General features: G+C 38.7%; 1 protein-coding gene across 1 annotated transcript in view; it reads right to left on the bottom strand.

Annotated features, from left to right (window-relative positions):
* Window positions 1-1,768: 1,768 nt before the first annotated feature.
* LOC145982969 (uncharacterized) overlaps window positions 1,769-21,259 on the bottom strand; it is a 34,324-nt gene continuing 14,833 nt past the window's right edge. The window contains exons 5-10 of the mRNA XM_083116249.1: window positions 19,907-20,152; window positions 16,857-17,102; window positions 13,804-14,049; window positions 10,749-10,994; window positions 4,755-4,880; window positions 1,769-1,861 (exon numbers count right to left, since the gene is read on the bottom strand). Coding sequence (XP_082972375.1) covers window positions 1,769-1,861; window positions 4,755-4,880; window positions 10,749-10,994; window positions 13,804-14,049; window positions 16,857-17,102; window positions 19,907-20,152 — 1,203 coding nt within the window. The remainder of the gene's footprint in view (window positions 1,862-4,754; window positions 4,881-10,748; window positions 10,995-13,803; window positions 14,050-16,856; window positions 17,103-19,906; window positions 20,153-21,259) is intronic.

The following is a 21,259-nucleotide window of genomic DNA, read 5'->3' as shown; positions in this document are numbered from 1 at the left end:
TCACCACCTGACAGAGTACGTCGAAGTAGGAAAAAGAGACAAACAGAAGTCGACTTGCCCACTGTCCTGCCGACATGTAATGTAACCCCCACCCCCTCCTGCCTTGACATCTGCTGCTTCCGATGCCATAACATCTGTGTGCTGAACACAGAGCAATGTCTTGTGTTCACTGTGATCAAAGCTAGACTTTTGAGACATGCAAAAGTACCATAGAAAAAGTGCGTAATTCAAGTTTTCCAACTTTTAACTAGAAAAGTGTAGCATTTTAAGAGATCTACCTAATTATGTTGTTTTTTTAAGTAAAAATTTACTGTAATAGGGTAGTACCTTACTTCATTCTAGTACTTTTAGGTACTATAGTTCTTAAATTAATAAAAAATATTTTTCATATTTTTAAATTTTTTTCCAAGGACCTTACATTTTTAATTTTTAGTAAGACATATGGCGTAAAAATATTTTTCATTATTCTTTTTTTCAAAAATTGCAAAATTTAATGTTCATATATTTTGATCTACATAGAAAACTGGACATAAAGATGTTTTTTTTATGAAAAAATATTGGTATCTAAAACATAAAAAAAAACGTTAAAAAAACATAGTAATTTTTACGAATGTTTTGTGACCATGTGACAACCAAAACCATTTTGTAATCTAGGGTTAAATAATCCAAGGTCTAAAGCAGTTGAACTGGCAACGTAGTCTTTGTTTCAATATTAATAACTTTTGGAATTGTAATTTTTAAATTGAGATGCCAAAGCATATATAGACATTTTCAGGTTATTTATCATACGAGGGGGGACTGCCACCAAATTTGAATTAAAACTGTGGGGCCATTCTTGAATCAGGGGCGGAAGGGTGAAGCGACTTGCAACCCAAGCTGGCGAACATCTTTGCACCAATACCAAAACCATGAATGTGCAAATTTTGACTTTTCCATCTAGTGCAGTATCAGTGTTTGCTGATAGATTCCTATGTGCTTGATTTAGTTCATTTGTGGTTTTGTCATTGTTGCGAAAATAAATGCTAACTTTCATGACCAAGACAACTTTTATTATTAACTGTTTTATGGTTTAATTTTGGCACAGTAATTTAACAAAAAAATAAAATAATATAACTAAAAATATCCAAGCAAGAACACCCAACATCTTGTGGTACTCAGGCTCCTCCTCGTTGGGCTCGATGTAAAATTGGGTAAAGTACCTCATCTTTCTTTGATCTCTCATGAATTGACGGTGTCTGGGTCCAACCTGAGAAATTAAAACAATTTTTTTGTAGTATCTAATTGGTGTATACATATACACACATCTATGCACTACTTAAGAGAACTTTCACGCTTCAGTGACAAGCAACACTTACTTGGAAACAAACTTTCAGAAGTAAAAGCAACTTTTCATGTGAGTTGCTTGACAAGCTGCACATGTCACTTAGATTGGGCCATTTTTTCAATGTTGTACATCATGCTACCTTGGTCTGATGGTCATGCACACACATGGAAGAGGAGAAATTGCCTATTCCAGTGTGTGCAGTTTGTGTTTCTGTGCATTGTCATTTGGTCTGAAAGTTCCCTAATCCTTCAACATCAGGGTCCTATCTATTGATGTCCCACTTCATAAAGGGGTAGCCTTTTAAAAGCTAAGACTCACAATCACACACAAACAGAGGGGTACGCAGTTAATGTCTGCAGACTCAAACAGAAAACAAGTTCATCTAAAATACGTAAAGTAACCCTCCTCCACCAATCTCTTAAAGCTGGCAGAGCATTTTAACTTTCACTTGAGGAGGCCAGTAATAGTCTTCATGCAGAGTGAGCTTTCTGCCTGCATGGTGCACCTCTCAGCTAGTAAGCAGCAGGTAACTGGGAGCTGCAGGATAAGGAAATTATGGACAAAGAAATTAAAAGAAGATGCAGTCTTTTCTTACCAACTAGTACAGAACAATCAATAATACCTGCATCCTTTGTCTTATCCTGCCGACAATTGGGTTGAAGAATATAAAAACACAAGCAACACAGCAAACGATCCTATAACACACATTCTATTTGTTCTATGATGTGGACGCAATGATGGATCCATACATTTTTCTTTATGGAATCTACAACAGATCTCTTTTTAAGGTCTGGAGCCAAGAGGAGATATCACTTTGACTGTAAGTTGTAGCATTTTCTATTAACTTTGTGTTTATCATTCTAAATTATAACATAAAATGCTACAATCTCACCTACGTGTTGATATGGGCTGTCCGCTCTAAGTTCGCGAAGTATTTACTGATTAGTTATGTGGATTCGCAATAGAGGGCAGTTCATACTTCGCTACCTTTCCCGTGGCTTAATCACACCACCTGGCCTGTGACGCGGTGCTTGACGTCTCTTCGAAATGCCAGCAGACTCAGCTCTTCAGCATGCTGCAGTACGTCCCTAGCATTAGCGAGCGGTAACGCGGGTTATACCCGTAATACTCTGTTGCTTGCAAGCATGTGGTGATTGCAAAGGAGTTGCCTTTTTCGGCAATCGCAATACCATTTTTGAACATGCATAAACTGCTCTTTGCCTTGTAAGTTAAAAGGAACACGTTCTCAAAGTCTAATACTAATTAGCCTATCTGTGCAAAAATTGGACTTAAAACAAAAATTCAACTCAACCCAATACAATAAATATGATTTTTTATTTACACTATTCAATTTTTTTGTATTTGTGTTGAAATTAATAAAATAATTCAGCAGCATAAGTTGATTGGCTCCATTTCACACAAGAAAAATGGAAAATGTGATACAAAATAAGAAAAGTACGTCAACGGATGAGCCCTCTTTCTCCTCAGAAAAAGTAAATTAAACCCCAGGGGTTCACCTCTGTGTACTTGGCTCATGAATTGGGGGAAGTAGAGTGAATCTAATGTTCATCAGCTGAAAGAAAAGGCCCACAAACCTCCAAAGAAACACCTAGAATTCTGCAAGAGACATCTCTAGTGAGCAAGATCTCATCGAGGTTGTACACATAGAGGATTGGAAAAAAGGTTAGAGCCACTTTGAAATTCAGGTTCAGAGGATTCAATATGCATGTCAAGCAAGCAATGATCCAACTTCTGCACATTTGCAAGAGACTCTACACTTGAACAAGATGTTTTGGGGGTGTTTCACCAATGAAGGACCGAACCATTAGTACATCAATGGCATGATGAAAAGTGACCAGTACATTGAAATACTGGACAGCTGAGTTGTTCCTGAGCTGCAGAAAAGATTTCCAGATGGTGACAGGATTTTTCAGCAAGATTTGACTCCATGCTACACTTCAAAGAAAGTTAATAAGTCATAAAATTCTTCAGTGATATTTGTGTCCTAAAGTGGCCAGGGAACTCTGCTGACATTAATCCTTTAGAAAACATGCAGATATTTTGAAACTCAAAACTATGCCAAATCGTGTCATGTCTATCAACAACATGAAGTAAGGTTTTTATAATGTTAAAACTATTCAAGATTTTGAGACTGTGTGCCGACGGTGAGGACTGCCTACAACCTACGGTACCACAAAAGGCCCCATCTCAAATAACTATCTTTTCCCAAAATTTTTACCAAGATTTACAACAGACTTATTTGGCCCTTTGAACATCTCGCCTGCAACGCTAGGAGCAGGATTGGAGGCTCACCGATATAAAAAATTAAAAATTGCGTTCCTGTACAATCAATTCCACTGTTAACGTGACAACCTTTGTCCCAAGATGTGATTTCAAACTATTTTATTGTGCATTAAATAAATGTCTCAACATGCCAATACTGTTGTTTTATTTACTTCACTAATATATTACACCAGTGCTATACGTCACGGTGCAAGTAACCCAACTGTTCAGACGAATTGTCATTCTCATTAAGCTTGTTGCCATGCAGTGTGAGTCTGAGTTGAGTCGTGAGACGACGTACGTGTGTTGTAAGCCTCGTCATATTCGTGTACATTTCTGTGGAACCCTTCATTATATTTAGTGTTATTTAAATGCTTCGTGTCATTAAAGTATACATTAATCTACATATATGTTTCATTTGTACCAGAGAGAAACTGACATACGCGAAACCACCAGGCCCGTAGCTAGAATTGATCTCCAGGGGGGGCTTGGTAAACCAAGTCTATTTTCAAAAGTTTAACAGTGTTAAATTAAAGTAAATTATGTGTGTGTGGGAGGGGGAAGGAAGGTAATTAAGTTACATAAAGTTTATAAATATCACACAAATACTACATTTTTCTATATATTTTAAAATATCGCTTAAGTGTTAATTGGCTGCTACAGAAATCATCCCTTAATACACACTCCATACTACGTTTGATGATACAGATATTTATATCACACAAGGGAAAATGGAGAATATTCAATCATAGTGCTTAGCATACATTCAACTCCCTGACAGAAACAATAAAACTCCCCTTCGTTCCCAAAACTTGGGAGATGTTGACCTTTGACGCAGAAGCGGAGGTAATTTGCATAATGACGTCAAAGTCACAGATTTCTGTATAAATAGGAGGTCGCAACAGGGGCAACGAAGGTACAAATAAAGATGCTCCCCTATCGAAGAACTTTCTAAAGCCTAAAGAATCTTCTAAATATTTGCCGCTACTTAGACGACTTTTTATAAGATGAATGAATGTATTAGCTGCTGTTCATGCTCTGTGAATTTATTCTTCACCAAAGTTGTGAGCAAAATAATATCTGTTGTCTACATTTTCACTGCAAACAAATTACATAAAAAAGTTTTACTAATGTTAAGGGGGCTGACCTCAGTCCCCGGGAAGGCTGACGGCTGCCTTGCTGCATGTCTGCTTCGATACATTGACGCTGTAAATGTTTCATATCTTCCTCTGTACAATTCTTCGTCACCATGGTTGCTGCGGGACAGGACAACCTGGAAAACAGGGAAAAGTCAGGGAATTTGGTTGGTCAGGGAAAAGTCATCGGTAAGATTACATGAGCCTTGAGCGGCTTTCTGTAAAAATTGCCACCGGAGATAACACCCTTGCAATTGAATCCAGCAAATGCCCTACCAACTACATCCCCACAGCTCAAATTTCAATGGCATGGCATTTCTGCAAAAGAATTTAGATTCCCTAATAAAGTGGGGTGAAATATGGAACTTGAAACTTTATACTCCAAAATGTACTACAATGGGCTCCTTAAAGAAAAACAAATTATACACAAAATATTTCATAGAAAATAATAGTGTTGAAATAGTTGCTGTATAGGAGGACCATATTGGATTAGAAACTCTCCTTTTCTAAGCACATCTCCACAATAGCATATTGGTTACGTGCGTGTTACTCACTAACTATAAACAAAAATACATTAGAGTATTGAAATTGGTCTACTTACGTAAGTGAGTATGTATTCTTATGTGAACGACGTTTCGGAAGCTTTACTGTTTCCTTCTTCAGGTTGTCGTATTTTGGCTCGGAATATCAAGCCATGTCAGAGAAGTGGCATGTAAGGATACTGGGTGAAAGGTTTGGGTTTAAAACACTTCATAGTGCTCGACATATACAGAATTACAACTACCTTTGTTAAAAACCCTTAAAACTCTCGATAATACATGTTAAAACCACCACTATGGTGAACTGGAGTGGCCGTTGAAAGCCCTAGTTCCCTGCCAAGGTGAAGTGTGCGTACTATTGCAAAACTGGAAACTGTAATCATGCAGGCTAATGAGCGACTTGAGTTAAGTACACGCAAATAACTTAAAACAAATGGTCAGGAACTTTAGTGAATCAATACTCACACCACCATAGTACCAATGACCAAAATCAACTACTATTTCCTTGATAGGGTCAAGAAAGAAGAAGAAAAAGGAAAAGAGATAATGAGTCTGTGTAACCTAAACCCATAGCCAGGATTATCCTCTACATCAGCCCTGACCCATATCCATGGTAACGGTTGAAGTTTTTGCATGCGATGATGTGAACTGGCCAAGTGAATGCATCACTTCAATGTGAAGTCACGTGAAATGACAGAACGACAGTGTTGCAGTATGCAGATATTAAACACCAGGAACAAGAACAATGTCTAGATGAGGATGTGTACTACAGGCTGTGGAAAAGGAGATACGATAGCCACTAACGCCGTCAAATGGTTGGGTGGGAACTTTACGACACATACCATGAAGAAGTAATACGATCTGAGCTGATTACGTCCTTTGCGATTAGTCCACTTCATCAAATGATTTACTAAATCTCATCAATTTACATTGTCGAGTTCGTTATTTGCGTTCTTTTTGGTTTAGGTTCAACATCTTCTCCGAAGAGAAAATTATGCTCATTCCTTTGTTTTCCTTGTCCCTGTACATCCAGGGTCAAGGAAGTCAGTAATAAGGTGTGTTATATACAGTGTACACCTATAGATTGAATTGTATCTTGTCCAAATATGATGTATAAAGAAACAAACTGCCGGAGAACTAAGTGAGGTGAGTGTACTTTTTTATATTACTAGTGGAACCACAAGCAAAGAAACCTGCGCAGACTCGCGGCTCCTGTGCACCATACTCCAGTGTGGAGGGGAGAGGGAGAGTGGAGCATGCTCTCTTATAGCCAGAGTTGAATGGAAGAGGATGAAGGTGCATGGGGACTTTTCGACGAAGGTTCTTTTTCTTGTGATCGCTCTTATAAGTAAGGGGAACTGTGATTGGTCATTCATCTATTTTATCACTTCCTTATCATCTCAATTGACTTAAATGGCCGGAAGAGCAAAGTAAATTTATCAAATATAAATGCAACACATACAGTTTAACAAATAACCAAAATAGAATGAAAAATTAGCAGTATTTTTATTGCTTTATGTGAATGTGTAGGGAAAAACGGGAGAGAATTGTACACCAATGGCAAAAGAAATGGTAATTGTGGAGGAGTACCACAGAATCGAATTCGTAGTAGTTGTGGTCGTGTAGATACCGCAATTCTATACTTCACTTCACTGAACTGAAACACTGATCACAAACTTGCATATACACACAAATGTTAAAATTAAATACCACTCTGGCGGGCACAACTATATAATATCCACATTGTACGAGGGTAGGGAGACGATAACAGGGAGGGTATGGATACAGGATATGGTATCTTGGCTCTGTGTAGTCTGTTAGAAAGGGCGTGTCTGTGTTTGTTCCTTAAAGGGCAATGGAAGAGTAGATAATTTGGCATTTGTTTGATTACTCTGCAATCACAGGCAGGAGATTCATAACGTGATGTTCTTTTGATTATATGAAAAAAATACTGGTGATATTTTTAAGGATTCTATAGAGCAGAAGTTGAAAATTTATTATACAAATTAGTAATAGTATTTTAAATATTTGTGGCAACATATTCAATTCACTGATGTATTCTTAAAAATGTATACTACTATGTAAGACCATTACAGACACAGTAATATTTATTTCATACAACGTATAAGCGATATTAAAAAATACAATACTTCTGTAACTGAATTCTACCTTATGGCCAAGTTACAAAGCAAAAATTAAACCATTAAGCTAAACTCCTACAGCTGATCAAAATCTAATTACGGCTTCGCAGTAACGCAACTTAGCTTTGAACAAAACCTCGTGTATATATTGTGCTTATAAAATACCGACATGGAAGTTGTCGTATTAATCATTTTACACATCGGTAAGAAGCCACACTTGGTTTCTACAGCAGAAATTAAAGATTACACATCGAAAGGTGGAAAAAATGTGCCCTTGCAAGTTAACCTAAGACTGCAGTGGCGTGAACAGGATTTTCGAAAGGGAGGGGTTACGTACACTATTTTTGGTAGTCATCCCTCATCTTGCCATCTTTTCCTACATTTGACGTTCTCTTTTTTTTAGAAGGGGGGTTTATAACCCCCACCAACGCCCCCTTGGGCACGCGACTGCCTGAGAGAATGAAATATTACTTAAAGTTTGCGTGAAAGCAAAGTTTAACAGTATTACATTTCATGTTAGGCAAACTTTGATATATTCGCAGAAACATGTTGTGCACTGAAGAAAAAATGCAAGTGCATAGCCTAGTGTAAATATAGCGTACAAAAATGCTAATTTGAACTTTTCTTTTCTGGTATGCACAGTATATTATGTTCAACGTACTTGGAAGATGAATCTTGGTAAAGGTAAAGTCTTCCCCTGTGCTTAGCAGCATGCCCTGAAGGCGTATAGGGGGTGTGGGGGTAGCACCCCACACTTTCTTGATCCGGTCATGAGTGGGGGTGATGTGATCAGCATCACGCACCTGACCACCTTTACCCCCCAGGGTTTCCCCCAGGTACCCATGTTATTCGACGCTGGGTAGGTGCCGGGGCTGCTTCCAACATTAGAAAATTATTATAATATTTATTTATTTATCGTTTGTGCCTTGAGCACGTAGTTCAATCTACTGCCGCAGAGATGGCCTTGCCTGAGAATCTAACTCCCCTTTCAAGTGAGAGGACCCACTCTGCAGGCTGAAGAGGATCCGTCACTATTGACCAGCGGTACCCGCCTGGGGATTGAGGCATTGGGTTAGTAGGCAACCGCTCATAAGGTTTACCGTTGTGTACCCCATTATCGTTGACGCTGGGCGTAAACGGGAAGGTAATTGTAAGTACAGGCTTTGTCGTTTACAGCTTAAACCCCACCGAAAGATGCTGGGCCTTATTAGGTTGTATACGACAAGGGTCAGAGTGTAACTTTGACTGTAAAATTACAGGTCAGATACAGTACGTTGGTTATCGTGAGTGTGACCTTAATAGATAGCCTTGTTCCCCAAAAGCCAACAGTTCCCTGTAAAAGCCTGCAACTACAGAATTTGGTGCAAGTAAAGGACTGCACTTTCCTGATGTTTGTTGGAGATAATAGCATTTTGTATGTTAGTTGCGTGTTACTCACAAATGCAAAATATAAAAAAGGAAAGTTAAAAATTGTACTTACGTATGTGAGTATATGTTCCTACCATAGAACGACGTTTCAGAGATGGAAAATAGGAAGGTAAAGTATGTTGGTATCCCTTACCATCAATTCGTATCGGAAAAAATCGGAAAAATAACGAGATATTTTGGAATTGTTTGCGGGATGAAAGCACCAAAGAATGTAGAGAAATACTTTACTGATTATAAGAAAGGAAAGATAATTAGGGAAATACCGGAAAAACAGAAGGGGGTTTATCGAATAGAATGTTAATGCGGGAAAGAGTACATAGGACAGACGGGTCGAAATATGGGTAAAAGATGGAGCAAGCATGAAAAGGATATAAGGGAAAAAGTTCCCAAAACGGATCTCTCAGAACACATTTTGGAAAGTGGGCATAGAATGGCAAAAAAAGAGACAATTAGAAAAGAAAGGAGGAAGTTAGGAAGAAACATGTATGAAACAGCGAATATTTATAGGGGGGGGGGAATAATCTTAATAGGGATGAAGGAAATTTGGAAGAAGGGTGGATCAATTTCCTCAAAAAATGGGACAAAGCATGGAAAATTGAACCCAATATCGGTTTCCACATCACTCCGGAAGTCATGCAAGCTGAACAGGAGGAGCGTGAATTTACGTTGGACTTGTGACGTAATAAGGGGAATCGAGGAAATTAAGGGGAGGGGAGAAATTCGTGAAGAACTGACCTTCATGCAAATTGAGATGCACAGTTGGGTAGGAACAGCTAAACCTGCAAGTAGCATAGTGATTTATGCAGATTTTTAATTTTTTTAACTTTTATACCTGTGAATAGGTTTATCGTACAAGTCTTTTTAGGGAACGACACGTTTTTTACGTACTTTTAATGGCAAAAGCATAATATTTTTAAATGTATCTTAACCAACCCTTAACCACTATCCTCATATTACATTTTTGACGCAGTACTATGCCAAGTACCTAGTTTTTATATGAACCTGAGGAAGGAGATAGTCTATCTCTGAAACGTCGTTCTACGGTAGGAACATATACTCACATATGTAAGTACAATTTTTAACTTTCCTTTCTTATATTTTGTTGGAGATAAGGTTACGACTCTAGAGGGCATCCAGCAGAGTTCCTGTTCTCAGTTTACAGAAGCCATTCTCCCCCCTTTGGGTGCCAGTATATTGGCCAAGTGAGTGTAATATCCTACGCAGGCGTGTGCTGAACTTACAACGTTTACAGTTGCATAAGTGTATCAGGCCATAGTCATTAAACTTTCTCTAACTTTAGACAGTGTACTTTTTCCCGAACCCCGAGTGAAATAGTCTCATGACACCCCTGGAGGAAAAGTTAGCATGATGGGTAAAACTTTGCACTGTGTTTGGTGCTACTGATTGATCGTTGACAAGCTAGTTGGCTTGCACCTCAGCTGACGTACTCATGTAGGTGTAGTAGGCCCCCAAGGAACGTTGCAATATTTACTTTACAAAATCAAGGTACATGAAATACACTTTCTTTATTCAAGCAGAATTTTGCACTAAATTACAATTTATTGGACCATTAATATTACTGATAAACCATTATGCTGCATGTTACAAGCCAGCCCTCGTGGCACATTGTGGTATGATGCCAGGGGCCCGGGTTCGAATCCTGGCCTGGGCATGGATAATTGCAAGTGTCCATTCATCAATTTCATCATATCATCACTCATCCCCATCTTCGCAAATTAGCCAAAGGTGGCACAAAAAGTGAAGTAAAATAAAGCAAATCAATCAATCAATTCATGGCCTGAGGTACAGTAGCTCGGTAACACATGTTGAAAATTTGCACATAAATGGAGTGAAATTCCAGATGCAAAATGCATATGAATAATGCACATTTAATTACCTTCCCTACATGTTCTTCAGTGTCTTCTTGCGCAGGTCTTCTTCTTTGAGGAGTTGGCATTTGTGAGGGAGTTATGTTTGTTGGAGACATGGATGTGTTCTTCACATCAACGTCAAGTTCTTGAGCTTCTAACCCAATAACAAGTGGATCACTTACTCTCTCTGCTACTACGTCATCAGGTGCGGTGTTCTGCAAATGTTGAAGTGTGGTGGGGGCATCAGTATTTTCCAAGCCACCATGTGCATGCTGCAAAGAAGGACACTAGGTCAGCAATTGTTGCTGAACTAAAATAAATAATAATAAGTGGTGTGCGGTATCTCGGAAAGTAGGGAAATACCGAATGGTCATTTTAAAACGGTATTAATTCTGAACGTTTTCTACATTGCAAGTGTATGGAACTTTTGGAAATTATTAGTTTTCATTCCAGAAATTCAAAGACAATCACTAAAGGTGAAAATGATGTGTAGAATTTGAGATTTCCAGAGCCTCGGGAAATTTCGGAAATTTCCCGGTTGGTCGAGAAATTGTGAATATTTCCCATCGTGAATGTCGGGATTTTAAAAAATTACCTTTCCGATCAATAATATTCTGTCCCGCATAAAAAAAAGTACACATCGATATTTATTTTCAATTTGTCTGAAGCCACAAAATGTAAATGGGTGGAAATGCACATTTGTGTACTCGATTTTGTGTGTTCAGTTTCTGGCATGGTTTCCTGTCTGCATAGTGCAACACTAGCGCATAGATTTGCAATTCATTTCATGGATAAATTCACCTCTTACCGTCGTTGGGTTACTAGGCAACCGCTCATGAGGTTTACCATTGTGTACCCCGTTATCGTTGACGCTGGGCGTAAACGGGAAGGTAATTGTAAGTACAGGCTTTGTCGTTTACAGCTTAAACCCCACCGAAAGATGCTGGGCCTTATTAGGTTGTATACGACAAGGGTCAGAGTGTAACTTTGACTGTAAAATTACAGGTCAGATACAGTACGTTGGTTATCGTGAGTGTGACCTTAATAGATAGCCTTGTTCCCCAAAAGCCAACAGTTCCCTGTAAAAGCCTGCAACTACAGAATTTGGTGCAAGTAAAGGACTGCACTTTCCTGATGTTTGTTGGAGATAATAGCATTTTGTATGTTAGTTGCGTGTTACTCACAAATGCAAAATATAAAAAAGGAAAGTTAAAAATTGTACTTACGTATGTGAGTATATGTTCCTACCATAGAACGACGTTTCAGAGATGGAAAATAGGAAGGTAAAGTATGTTGGTATCCCTTACCATCAATTCGTATCGGAAAAAATCGGAAAAATAACGAGATATTTTGGAATTGTTTGCGGGATGAAAGCACCAAAGAATGTAGAGAAATACTTTACTGATTATAAGAAAGGAAAGATAACTAGGGAAATACCGGAAAAACAGAAGGGGGTTTATCGAATAGAATGTCAATGCGGGAAAGAGTACATAGGACAGACGGGTCGAAATATGGGTAAAAGATGGAGCAAGCATGAAAAGGATATAAGGGAAAAAGTTCCCAAAACGGATCTCTCAGAACACATTTTGGAAAGTGGGCATAGAATGACAAAAAAAGAGATAATTAGAAAAGAAAGGAGGAAGTTAGCAAGAAACATGTATGAAACAGCGAATATTTATAGGGGGGGGGGGAATAATCTTAATAGGGATGAAGGAAATTTGGAAGAAGGGTGGATCAATTTCCTCAAAAAATGGGACAAAGCATGGAAAATTGAACCCAATATCGGTTTCCACATCACTCCGGAAGTCATGCAAGCTGCACAGGAGGAGCGTGAATTTACGTTGGACTTGTGACGTAATAAGGGGAATCGAGGAAATTAAGGGGAGGGGAGAAATTCGTGAAGAACCGACCTTCATGCAAATTGAGATGCACAGTTGGGTAGGAACAGCTAAACCTGCAAGTAGCATAGTGATTTATGCAGATTTTTTAGATTTTTAATTTTTTTAACTTTTATACCTGTGAATAGGTTTATCGTACAAGTCTTTTTAGGGAACGACACGTTTTTTACGTACTTTTAATGGCAAAAGCATAATATTTTTAAATGTATCTTAACCAACCCTTAACCACTATCCTCATATTACATTTTTGACGCAGTACTATGCCAAGTACCTAGTTTTTATATGAACCTGAGGAAGGAGATAGTCTATCTCTGAAACGTCGTTCTACGGTAGGAACATATACTCACATATGTAAGTACAATTTTTAACTTTCCTTTCTTATATTTTGTTGGAGATAAGGTTACGACTCTAGAGGGCATCCAGCAGAGTTCCTGTTCTCAGTTTACAGAAGCCATTCTCCCCCCTTTGGGTGCCAGTATATTGGCCAAGTGAGTGTAATATCCTACGCAGGCGTGTGCTGAACTTACAACGTTTACAGTTGCATAAGTGTATCAGGCCATAGTCATTAAACTTTCTCTAACTTTAGACAGTGTACTTTTTCCCGAACCCCGAGTGAAATAGTCTCATGACACCCCTGGAGGAAAAGTTAGCATGATGGGTAAAACTTTGCACTGTGTTTGGTGCTACTGATTGATCGTTGACAAGCTAGTTGGCTTGCACCTCAGCTGACGTACTCATGTAGGTGTAGTAGGCCCCCAAGGAACGTTGCAATATTTACTTTACAAAATCAAGGTACATGAAATACACTTTCTTTATTCAAGCAGAATTTTGCACTAAATTACAATTTATTGGACCATTAATATTACTGATAAACCATTATGCTGCATGTTACAAGCCAGCCCTCGTGGCACATTGTGGTATGATGCCAGGGGCCCGGGTTCGAATCCTGGCCTGGGCATGGATAATTGCAAGTGTCCATTCATCAATTTCATCATATCATCACTCATCCCCATCTTCGCAAATTAGCCAAAGGTGGCACAAAAAGTGAAGTAAAATAAAGCAAATCAATCAATCAATTCATGGCCTGAGGTACAGTAGCTCGGTAACACATGTTGAAAATTTGCACATAAATGGAGTGAAATTCCAGATGCAAAATGCATATGAATAATGCACATTTAATTACCTTCCCTACATGTTCTTCAGTGTCTTCTTGCGCAGGTCTTCTTCTTTGAGGAGTTGGCATTTGTGAGGGAGTTATGTTTGTTGGAGACATGGATGTGTTCTTCACATCAACGTCAAGTTCTTGAGCTTCTAACCCAATAACAAGTGGATCACTTACTCTCTCTGCTACTACGTCATCAGGTGCGGTGTTCTGCAAATGTTGAAGTGTGGTGGGGGCATCAGTATTTTCCAAGCCACCATGTGCATGCTGCAAAGAAGGACACTAGGTCAGCAATTGTTGCTGAACTAAAATAAATAATAATAAGTGGTGTGCGGTATCTCGGAAAGTAGGGAAATACCGAATGGTCATTTTAAAACGGTATTAATTCTGAACGTTTTCTACATTGCAAGTGTATGGAACTTTTGGAAATTATTAGTTTCCATTCCAGAAATTCAAAGACAATCACTAAAGGTGAAAATGATGTGTAGAATTTGAGATTTCCAGAGCCTCGGGAAATTTCGGAAATTTCCCGGTTGGTCGAGAAATTGTGAATATTTCCCATCGTGAATGTCGGGATTTTAAAAAATTACCTTTCCGATCAATAATATTCTGTCCCGCATAAAAAAAAGTACACATCGATATTTATTTTCAATTTGTCTGAAGCCACAAAATGTAAATGGGTGGAAATGCACATTTGTGTACTCGATTTTGTGTGTTCAGTTTCTGGCATGGTTTCCTGTCTGCATAGTGCAACACTAGCGCATAGATTTGCAATTCATTTCATGGATAAATTCACCTCTTACCGTCGTTGGGTTACTAGGCAACCGCTCATGAGGTTTACCATTGTGTACCCCGTTATCGTTGACGCTGGGCGTAAACGGGAAGGTAATTGTAAGTACAGGCTTTGTCGTTTACAGCTTAAACCCCACCGAAAGATGCTGGGCCTTATTAGGTTGTATACGACAAGGGTCAGAGTGTAACTTTGACTGTAAAATTACAGGTCAGATACAGTACGTTGGTTATCGTGAGTGTGACCTTAATAGATAGCCTTGTTCCCCAAAAGCCAACAGTTCCCTGTAAAAGCCTGCAACTACAGAATTTGGTGCAAGTAAAGGACTGCACTTTCCTGATGTTTGTTGGAGATAATAGCATTTTGTATGTTAGTTGCGTGTTACTCACAAATGCAAAATATAAAAAAGGAAAGTTAAAAATTGTACTTACGTATGTGAGTATATGTTCCTACCATAGAACGACGTTTCAGAGATGGAAAATAGGAAGGTAAAGTATGTTGGTATCCCTTACCATCAATTCGTATCGGAAAAAATCGGAAAAATAACGAGATATTTTGGAATTGTTTGCGGGATGAAAGCACCAAAGAATGTAGAGAAATACTTTACTGATTATAAGAAAGGAAAGATAACTAGGGAAATACCGGAAAAACAGAAGGGGGTTTATCGAATAGAATGTCAATGCGGGAAAGAGTACATAGGACAGACGGGTCGAAATATGGGTAAAAGATGGAGCAAGCATGAAAAGGATATAAGGGAAAAAGTTCCCAAAACGGATCTCTCAGAACACATTTTGGAAAGTGGGCATAGAATGGCAAAAAAAGAGATAATTAGAAAAGAAAGGAGGAAGTTAGGAAGAAACATGTATGAAACAGCGAATATTTATAGGGGGGGGGAATAATCTTAATAGGGATGAAGGAAATTTGGAAGAAGGGTGGATCAATTTCCTCAAAAAATGGGACAAAGCATGGAAAATTGAACCCAATATCGGTTTCCACATCACTCCGGAAGTCATGCAAGCTGAACAGGAGGAGCGTGAATTTACGTTGGACTTGTGACGTAATAAGGGGAATCGAGGAAATTAAGGGGAGGGGAGAAATTCGTGAAGAACCGACCTTCATGCAAATTGAGATGCACAGTTGGGTAGGAACAGCTAAACCTGCAAGTAGCATAGTGATTTATGCAGATTTTTTAGATTTTTAATTTTTTTAACTTTTATACCTGTGAATAGGTTTATCGTACAAGTCTTTTTAGGGAACGACACGTTTTTTACGTACTTTTAATGGCAAAAGCATAATATTTTTAAATGTATCTTAACCAACCCTTAACCACTATCCTCATATTACATTTTTGACGCAGTACTATGCCAAGTACCTAGTTTTTATATGAACCTGAGGAAGGAGATAGTCTATCTCTGAAACGTCGTTCTACGGTAGGAACATATACTCACATATGTAAGTACAATTTTTAACTTTCCTTTCTTATATTTTGTTGGAGATAAGGTTACGACTCTAGAGGGCATCCAGCAGAGTTCCTGTTCTCAGTTTACAGAAGCCATTCTCCCCCCTTTGGGTGCCAGTATATTGGCCAAGTGAGTGTAATATCCTACGCAGGCGTGTGCTGAACTTACAACGTTTACAGTTGCATAAGTGTATCAGGCCATAGTCATTAAACTTTCTCTAACTTTAGACAGTGTACTTTTTCCCGAACCCCGAGTGAAATAGTCTCATGACACCCCTGGAGGAAAAGTTAGCATGATGGGTAAAACTTTGCACTGTGTTTGGTGCTACTGATTGATCGTTGACAAGCTAGTTGGCTTGCACCTCAGCTGACGTACTCATGTAGGTGTAGTAGGCCCCCAAGGAACGTTGCAATATTTACTTTACAAAATCAAGGTACATGAAATACACTTTCTTTATTCAAGCAGAATTTTGCACTAAATTACAATTTATTGGACCATTAATATTACTGATAAACCATTATGCTGCATGTTACAAGCCAGCCCTCGTGGCACATTGTGGTATGATGCCAGGGGCCCGGGTTCGAATCCTGGCCTGGGCATGGATAATTGCAAGTGTCCATTCATCAATTTCATCATATCATCACTCATCCCCATCTTCGCAAATTAGCCAAAGGTGGCACAAAAAGTGAAGTAAAATAAAGCAAATCAATCAATCAATTCATGGCCTGAGGTACAGTAGCTCGGTAACACATGTTGAAAATTTGCACATAAATGGAGTGAAATTCCAGATGCAAAATGCATATGAATAATGCACATTTAATTACCTTCCCTACATGTTCTTCAGTGTCTTCTTGCGCAGGTCTTCTTCTTTGAGGAGTTGGCATTTGTGAGGGAGTTATGTTTGTTGGAGACATGGATGTGTTCTTCACATCAACGTCAAGTTCTTGAGCTTCTAACCCAATAACAAGTGGATCACTTACTCTCTCTGCTACTACGTCATCAGGTGCGGTGTTCTGCAAATGTTGAAGTGTGGTGGGGGCATCAGTATTTTCCAAGCCACCATGTGCATGCTGCAAAGAAGGACACTAGGTCAGCAATTGTTGCTGAACTAAAATAAATAATAATAAGTGGTGTGCGGTATCTCGGAAAGTAGGGAAATACCGAATGGTCATTTTAAAACGGTATTAATTCTGAACGTTTTCTACATTGCAAGTGTATGGAACTTTTGGAAATTATTAGTTTTCATTCCAGAAATTCAAAGACAATCACTAAAGGTGAAAATGATGTGTAGAATTTGAGATTTCCAGAGCCTCGGGAAATTTCGGAAATTTCCCGGTTGGTCGAGAAATTGTGAATATTTCCCATCGTGAATGTCGGGATTTTAAAAAATTACCTTTCCGATCAATAATATTCTGTCCCGCATAAAAAAAAGTACACATCGATATTTATTTTCAATTTGTCTGAAGCCACAAAATGTAAATGGGTGGAAATGCACATTTGTGTACTCGATTTTGTGTGTTCAGTTTCTGGCATGGTTTCCTGTCTGCATAGTGCAACACTAGCGCATAGATTTGCAATTCATTTCATGGATAAATTCACCTCTTACCGTCGTTGGGTTACTAGGCAACCGCTCATGAGGTTTACCATTGTGTACCCCGTTATCGTTGACGCTGGGCGTAAACGGGAAGGTAATTGTAAGTACAGGCTTTGTCGTTTACAGCTTAAACCCCACCGAAAGATGCTGGGCCTTATTAGGTTGTATACGACAAGGGTCAGAGTGTAACTTTGACTGTAAAATTACAGGTCAGATACAGTACGTTGGTTATCGTGAGTGTGACCTTAATAGATAGCCTTGTTCCCCAAAAGCCAACAGTTCCCTGTAAAAGCCTGCAACTACAGAATTTGGTGCAAGTAAAGGACTGCACTTTCCTGATGTTTGTTGGAGATAATAGCATTTTGTATGTTAGTTGCGTGTTACTCACAAATGCAAAATATAAAAAAGGAAAGTTAAAAATTGTACTTACGTATGTGAGTATATGTTCCTACCATAGAACGACGTTTCAGAGATGGAAAATAGGAAGGTAAAGTATGTTGGTATCCCTTACCATCAATTCGTATCGGAAAAAATCGGAAAAATAACGAGATATTTTGGAATTGTTTGCGGGATGAAAGCACCAAAGAATGTAGAGAAATACTTTACTGATTATAAGAAAGGAAAGATAACTAGGGAAATACCGGAAAAACAGAAGGGGGTTTATCGAATAGAATGTCAATGCGGGAAAGAGTACATAGGACAGACGGGTCGAAATATGGGTAAAAGATGGAGCAAGCATGAAAAGGATATAAGGGAAAAAGTTCCCAAAACGGATCTCTCAGAACACATTTTGGAAAGTGGGCATAGAATGGCAAAAAAAGAGATAATTAGAAAAGAAAGGAGGAAGTTAGGAAGAAACATGTATGAAACAGCGAATATTTATAGGGGGGGGGAATAATCTTAATAGGGATGAAGGAAATTTGGAAGGGTGGATCAATTTCCTCAAAAAATGGGACAAAGCATGGAAAATTGAACCCAATATCGGTTTCCACATCACTCCGGAAGTCATGCAAGCTGAACAGGAGGAGCGTGAATTTACGTTGGACTTGTGACGTAATAAGGGGAATCGAGGAAATTAAGGGGAGGGGAGAAATTCGTGAAGAACCGACCTTCATGCAAATTGAGATGCACAGTTGGGTAGGAACAGCTAAACCTGCAAGTAGCATAGTGATTTATGCAGATTTTTTAGATTTTTAATTTTTTTAACTTTTATACCTGTGAATAGGTTTATCGTACAAGTCTTTTTAGGGAACGACACGTTTTTTACGTACTTTTAATGGCAAAAGCATAATATTTTTAAATGTATCTTAACCAACCCTTAACCACTATCCTCATATTACATTTTTGACGCAGTACTATGCCAAGTACCTAGTTTTTATATGAACCTGAGGAAGGAGATAGTCTATCTCTGAAACGTCGTTCTACGGTAGGAACATATACTCACATATGTAAGTACAATTTTTAACTTTCCTTTCTTATATTTTGTTGGAGATAAGGTTACGACTCTAGAGGGCATCCAGCAGAGTTCCTGTTCTCAGTTTACAGAAGCCATTCTCCCCCCTTTGGGTGCCAGTATATTGGCCAAGTGAGTGTAATATCCTACGCAGGCGTGTGCTGAACTTACAACGTTTACAGTTGCATAAGTGTATCAGGCCATAGTCATTAAACTTTCTCTAACTTTAGACAGTGTACTTTTTCCCGAACCCCGAGTGAAATAGTCTCATGACACCCCTGGAGGAAAAGTTAGCATGATGGGTAAAACTTTGCACTGTGTTTGGTGCTACTGATTGATCGTTGACAAGCTAGTTGGCTTGCACCTCAGCTGACGTACTCATGTAGGTGTAGTAGGCCCCCAAGGAACGTTGCAATATTTACTTTACAAAATCAAGGTACATGAAATACACTTTCTTTATTCAAGCAGAATTTTGCACTAAATTACAATTTATTGGACCATTAATATTACTGATAAACCATTATGCTGCATGTTACAAGCCAGCCCTCGTGGCACATTGTGGTATGATGCCAGGGGCCCGGGTTCGAATCCTGGCCTGGGCATGGATAATTGCAAGTGTCCATTCATCAATTTCATCATATCATCACTCATCCCCATCTTCGCAAATTAGCCAAAGGTGGCACAAAAAGTGAAGTAAAATAAAGCAAATCAATCAATCAATTCATGGCCTGAGGTACAGTAGCTCGGTAACACATGTTGAAAATTTGCACATAAATGGAGTGAAATTCCAGATGCAAAATGCATATGAATAATGCACATTTAATTACCTTCCCTACATGTTCTTCAGTGTCTTCTTGCGCAGGTCTTCTTCTTTGAGGAGTTGGCATTTGTGAGGGAGTTATGTTTGTTGGAGACATGGATGTGTTCTTCACATCAACGTCAAGTTCTTGAGCTTCTAACCCAATAACAAGTGGATCACTTACTCTCTCTGCTACTACGTCATCAGGTGCGGTGTTCTGCAAATGTTGAAGTGTGGTGGGGGCATCAGTATTTTCCAAGCCACCATGTGCATGCTGCAAAGAAGGACACTAGGTCAGCAATTGTTGCTGAACTAAAATAAATAATAATAAGTGGTGTGCGGTATCTCGGAAAGTAGGGAAATACCGAATGGTCATTTTAAAACGGTATTAATTCTGAACGTTTTCTACATTGCAAGTGTATGGAACTTTTGGAAATTATTAGTTTTCATTCCAGAAATTCAAAGACAATCACTAAAGGTGAAAATGATGTGTAGAATTTGAGATTTCCAGAGCCTCGGGAAATTTCGGAAATTTCCCGGTTGGTCGAGAAATTGTGAATATTTCCCATCGTGAATGTCGGGATTTTAAAAAATTACCTTTCCGATCAATAATATTCTGTCCCGCATAAAAAAAAGTACACATCGATATTTATTTTCAATTTGTCTGAAGCCACAAAATGTAAATGGGTGGAAATGCACATTTGTGTACTCGATTTTGTGTGTTCAGTTTCTGGCATGGTTTCCTGTCTGCATAGTGCAACACTAGCGCATAGATTTGCAATTCATTTCATGGATAAATTCACCTCTTACCGTCGTTGGGTTACTAGGCAACCGCTCATGAGGTTTACCATTGTGTACCCCGTTATCGTTGACGCTGGGCGTAAACGGGAAGGTAATTGTAAGTACAGGCTTTGTCGTTTACAGCTTAAACCCCACCGAAAGATGCTGGGCCTTATTAGGTTGTATACGACAAGGGTCAGAGTGTAACTTTGACTGTAAAATTACAGGTCAGATACAGTACGTTGGTTATCGTGAGTGTGACCTTAATAGATAGCCTTGTTCCCCAAAAGCCAACAGTTCCCTGTAAAAGCCTGCAACTACAGAATTTGGTGCAAGTAAAGGACTGCACTTTCCTGATGTTTGTTGGAGATAATAGCATTTTGTATGTTAGTTGCGTGTTACTCACAAATGCAAAATATAAAAAAGGAAAGTTAAAAATTGTACTTACGTATGTGAGTATATGTTCCTACCATAGAACGACGTTTCAGAGATGGAAAATAGGAAGGTAAAGTATGTTGGTATCCCTTACCATCAATTCGTATCGGAAAAAATCGGAAAAATAACGAGATATTTTGGAATTGTTTGCGGGATGAAAGCACCA

Source organism: Lepisma saccharinum, unplaced genomic scaffold (genome assembly GCF_977018435.1).
Source record: "Lepisma saccharinum unplaced genomic scaffold, izLepSacc3.1 HAP1_SCAFFOLD_503, whole genome shotgun sequence".
Lineage (NCBI taxonomy): Eukaryota > Metazoa > Arthropoda > Insecta > Zygentoma > Lepismatidae > Lepisma > Lepisma saccharinum.
Note: the sequence above shows the minus strand (reverse complement) of the source record. Positions and strands in the feature narration are given on the sequence as shown.